Consider the following 5576-nt stretch of genomic DNA (forward strand, 5'->3'; position numbering starts at 1 on the left):
GTTCTTTGCCTGTGAGGAACCTCGCAGAACCTCCTCTCCATCTTACTTCCTGGATGCAGCACATATCTACGCGTCTCTGTTCAAGCATCTCAACAATTTCACCAGACCTACCTTTCAGCGTGCCAACGTTGAGAGTGCCAATCCTAACAGTATGGGTGTTGGGGGTGTGGGCCTGTAGCCTGGGAAGGGGAAAAACAGTGTCGTGTACCTGAAAAGAAAGCTTGCAATTGGCAGAATTCATAAGCAAAACAGTACCTACAACCTGCAAACATTACACAAACTTTATGCGCTACCCAAAGGCAGGGGAGGGGATGGTGTGAGGCCACTAGATGGGTTCCGGGAGACAGTCGAGGATGACAGAGGAATGAACTTCCGGTGGAGGAGGTGGGAGGGCAGGTGTACCACCAGCCAGGAGAGAGACTTCTTAATAGTAGATTCTAAATATTTGAGAGACAACAAAGCTTAAATCGTAATTTTAAAAGAGCAATGAAACCCAAGTAAATAGAATAAATAAATAGCATGAATTTAGGAAGCCTTTGTACAAGGAAAGATGGCTAAGCTTAGATCGTAATTTTAAGGGAAGGAGCGATAAGATTTTGAATAAAGTAAGGAAAATGAATAAGTATGAATTTAAGACAAAAACTGAGTTCAATTGAATTTCATGATCTTATATAGATAAATAAATAAATGGAGTTAAACACAGGTGTAAATCAAATCTTTATACTTCCGACATATGTTTTGAAACACATGTCAGATATATAAAGATTTGATTAATACCTGCGTTTAACTCCATTTATTTATTTATAGAAAAACATTTCACCAAAACCTGGAATTTCTACCTTTATAAGTAGATTGTTACAGCCTTGGGACTAGCGAGAGTTTTTGCTACCATGGTAACTATTTCTTTATTTTTCCCGTGTTATTTGTAACATTGAAAAATACACATACATTTATATATCTCTTATATATATACATATATATATATCATCATCATCATCATCGTCGTCGTTTAACGTCCGCTTTCCATGCTAGTATGGGTTGGACGATTTGACTGAGGACTGGTGAAACCAGATGGCTACACCAGGCTCCAATCTGATTTGGCAGAGTTTCTACAGCTGGATGCCCTTCCTAACGCCAACCACTCATAGAGTGTAGTGGGTGCTTTTACGTGTCACCCACACGAAGGCCAGTCAGGCGGTACTGGCAACAGCCATGCTCAAAATGGTGTATTTTGAGGAATTCATCATGAGCACTGAATCTCTCCAAAGAAACAAAAGCACTAAATTAATAGTTTTCATCCAAACCCTATCTCCTTTTCTTTAATATATAAAATCTGTACATCACCTCTAACAATCTATACATACTTTCAATTATGACATGGGTTCTTAACCAGGGTCCATATAAGATTTTGGGGGTTTCATGCAACAAAAAGGTAAATTAGGGATCCACAATAGTATTTTAAGGGCTTCTGATGTATTTATTGCAAGAAACAGCTTGATTTCTTTCTCTAGCATTTTACATAGTTCAACCTACACAAGTTAATTTGGGAAAAACAAAATAATAATTTTGAAAGAAGTTTCTATAAAACTAGTTTTTTAAACATTGAATGGCTATAGGGGTCCACCAGAATAAAAATAGTAATCCAAGGCGTCCATAAATTAAAAAATGGTTAAGAACCCCTGAATTACGAAGACATGTGAAGTCTTGAAAGAAAAGTAGCTAGAATGTTTTGCTGGATGTGCAATATCAGTGTACATGTACAACAGAGTATAAACATCTTGAGAGAAAAACTAGACATCAGGGTCATCAGATGTGATGTGCAAGAGAGAAGACTGCGCTGGTATGGCCATGTTACGTGTATGCATGAGAACAGCAGTGTAAAGAAGCGCCAATCTCTAGTGTTGTAAATATTATCAATTGCACATATTCAATGTGTGCATTTTGTCTGTTTGCCAGTGCTCTGGGGAAGTCATCCCCAGAGCATTGTAATGCAGTGAACTAGTAGAACAAGCAAAACGCATAAATTAAGTATGTGCAGTTGATAATGTTTCATAATTGAATTCAATTTGACACAGGCATCATTGGGACACACAGACACACACATACTCACATACATAGGTGCAGGAGTGGCTGTGTGGTGAGTATCTTGCTTGCCAACCACATGGTTCTGGGTTCAATCCCACTGTGCGGCACCTTGGGCAAATGTCATTTGTACTATAGCCTCAGGCTGACCAAAGCCTTGTGAGTGGATTTGGTAGAGGGAAACTGAAAGAAGCCCATCGTCTGTGTTTGTGTTTGTTGTGTATCTTTCTCTCTCTCTCTTTCACATACATACATAAACATATATATCTATGCATATATTCAAATATATATATATATATACACACACACACTTACTGAGACATTCGACTCTTGGGAAATGTGCGAAGAGTTGCTTCCTCCTGGCATAGCGGATGCTCAATCCAACCGTGACAAACACCAGGCAGCCAACTGTTATTCCAACTATAGCACCTACAAAGGAAAACAGCATATTAAATTATCCATGCAATTAGGAGACAGAATTTCCCTGTCTGAGGTGGGAGTTAAAAATCTAAAAATTCAGAAAGGAGATAACTGTAGTAATATAGTCATTGAACTGTGGCCATGCTGGGGCACCACCTTGAAGGCATTAGTCAAACAAATCAACCTCAGTACTTATCTTCTAAACACACACACATGGATATATACAACAGGCTTCTTTCAGTTTCCATCTACCAAATCCATTTACAAGGCTTTGGTCAGACTGAGGCTATCGTAAAAGACACGTGCCCAAAGCCTGAAGAGCAATGTAACAGCAGGTCACTGCATCCACCATTTCTTGGTGATTCTCTATCATTAGTGCTGGTAGATGACCCCTATGTGTTACTCAGGCAACAACATGGGTTTGTTTGGTTAGCCTTTGCAGGTGAGGGCTTTATGAGGTTGGAGAGGAAATCTTACCTGAACCTCTTTTAAGCATCTTTTATGCCATGCTGAACACAACACGCTGCTCGGTCTCGGAACTGAATCGATGATTTGGTGGTCATGATGCCTTTGCACAACTTAGGCAACAATCCTCCAACCCTGGGCCTGTTTCCTGGGTCTTGTTGTTACTTGTGAGCGTTCAATGAAGTCGGAGTGCAAATCTTACCTCTACATCTTTTAGTCACCTGTTTTTACAACACAGAGGAAGTGTTGCAGTCATTCTTTGACATGTCAGTCCCCACCCCCCAACACACACACACACACACACACACACACACAGCATAGAGCAACATGGAAAGAAGGGTTTTGCTCAAGAACACAACATGCCACTCAGTTTTGGAACTGAACCCATGATCAGATGACCATGAATGCAACACTCTAACCACCAGGTGTTCTGCCTCCACAGGTGTGGTGCCAAAGCTGTACAATCAGTGGATTATCTTACCTGTGTTGTAATTATTGCATTTGACTAATGTCCTGTAAGGGTTTATTGTTCGACCAACAAGTTCAATAAGGAACTCTTTTGCCTGGTTCCCACAGATGTGTGCTATGTGGTTACCGTAGTAGGTCATGTCGTTATTGTATCTGGAATGGAAACAGATAAAAGGGAGAATTAGACAAGAAACAGAAAAAAATGGACAGAAATCTAAATATTGTTTTGTCTTTATGCTTTTATTTGTCTCAGCAAAGACAGAAGTCATAGGGGACTTAAATACACCAGCATCAGTTGTCAAGCGATGTTGTGGAGGTGGGGGGACAAACACAGACACACATACATAAACATATATATATATGATGAGCTTCTTTCAGTTTCCATCTGCCAAATCCATTCACACAGCTTTGGTTGGCCTGAGACTGTAGTAGAAGACACTTACCCAAGGTGCCATGCAGTGGGACTGAACCCGGAGCCATGTGGTTGAGAAGCAGGCTTCTTACCACATTGTCACTTCTTTGACTTCTGTTTTACTTTTTTAGGTGCAGACCCTAAAAAATATTCAGTTTTCGTATCTGGTCCGCATATTAAAAAGATTGAAACCTCGTGGTCTTGACCCAGACGTGGTATTCAAACACACAAACCTCTTCTCTCTTCCCTTCATCTCCTCCCTACAAAACCCAGACAGCAACAGCCCCTTAATCTGGAGCCCTGTCTCCCCTGCTGTCAGTACTCACTTGCATATCTTCTCTTCGTTATATTCTCCGTCAAAGTAGAACTCCTTTGTGTTGACACTGGAAGCATGTCTAATGCAATGCTGGATGATGGAGCGAGTGGAATCATCCGTCTGGAGACAGGTAAACACACGGAGATAGACTGGAAAGAGAGAGAGAGAGAAAGAGTGAGTGAGTGTGAGTGAAAGAGAAGGGAAAGTGAGAATGGAGCAGGCATTAATTACACGCACATACATACAAACACACATATTTATACACAAATGCACAAACATACACACACACATATACAATATACAGAGACATATTCACGAACACAGACACACAACACCAAGAAATTTTACAAGGTAGAGAAGGGGTCAAACAAATAAATAAATAAATAAATAAATAAAATGCAGTTAAACAATAAAGACATGCTGTGGGGGCAGAGAACGATAGGGAAATATTGATGGAATAAAACGGAATTAATTTGGGAATAAGAGTAATTACAAGATATGTATATACATACATACATACATACATACATACATACGGCGATCTCTCGATAAAAAGAATTAGTATCGAAAGATCGCTATATATATATATGTATGTATATATATGTATGTATGTAACGGTTAGTTTTTAATTTGTGTAGCAATGCGTGTTATGAGATGGCCAGTTTGTAACGATAATAATTTGTGTGGTTTTTAAGAAGGCTGCAGTTGTCTTGTTCGGGATCACCAGTTGTAAAGGGTAAGGTTTGATTAGGGACACAATATTATGAAATGTCGGAGTTTGTTGCTATAATGGCAAGTTGTAGGATGTGAAAGATGAACAATGCTTGAAGTTTAAAGGAAGTGTTTGTTTACCATTATGTTTACAATACCTTGCCTCGACGGACAGGTTCTGAAAGATCCAAAAGCATGCGAAGTAAAGTTTGTGTTTGTGTCCTCGTCCCCAGTCGGTGACGACTCAGTGAGAACGAAGTCTGGCCGACCAGCTGGAACCTTTTGGTCAGAGGGAGAAATGAAGTTTACTGTCAGCAACTGTGAGACAACGCCCCACAACCCTACGAGCTCCAATTCTCTTCTCTTACAACATCATTCTATCTCTCTCTCTCTCTGTGGATTACTACTAAAAACAATGGAGAGGATACAAACTTTACTTCGCATGCTTTTGGATCTTTCAGAACCTGTCCGTCGAGGCAAGGTATTGTAACATAATGGTAAACAAACACTTCCTTTAAACTTCAAGCATTGTTCATCTTTCACATCCTACAACTTGCCATTATAACAACAAACTCCGACATTTCATAATATTGTGTCCCTAATCAAACCTTACCCTTTACGACTGGTGACCCCGAACAAGACAACTGCAGCCTTCTCAAAAACCACACAAATTATTATGGTTACAAGCTGGCCATCTCCACG

At 39.9% G+C, this 5576-nt stretch overlaps 1 protein-coding gene across 1 annotated transcript in view; it reads right to left on the minus strand.

The window, feature by feature from the left end:
* LOC106879919 (uncharacterized) overlaps positions 1-5576 on the minus strand; it is a 12636-nt gene that overhangs the window by 4166 nt on the left and 2894 nt on the right. Inside the window, exons 4-6 of the mRNA XM_014929671.2 lie at positions 4174-4312; positions 3449-3588; positions 2398-2511 (exon numbers count right to left, since the gene is read on the minus strand). Coding sequence (XP_014785157.1) covers positions 2398-2511; positions 3449-3588; positions 4174-4312 — 393 coding nt within the window. The remainder of the gene's footprint in view (positions 1-2397; positions 2512-3448; positions 3589-4173; positions 4313-5576) is intronic.

The sequence above is a fragment of the Octopus bimaculoides genome, unplaced genomic scaffold (genome assembly GCF_001194135.2).
Source record: "Octopus bimaculoides isolate UCB-OBI-ISO-001 unplaced genomic scaffold, ASM119413v2 Scaffold_110616, whole genome shotgun sequence".
NCBI lineage: Eukaryota > Metazoa > Mollusca > Cephalopoda > Octopoda > Octopodidae > Octopus > Octopus bimaculoides.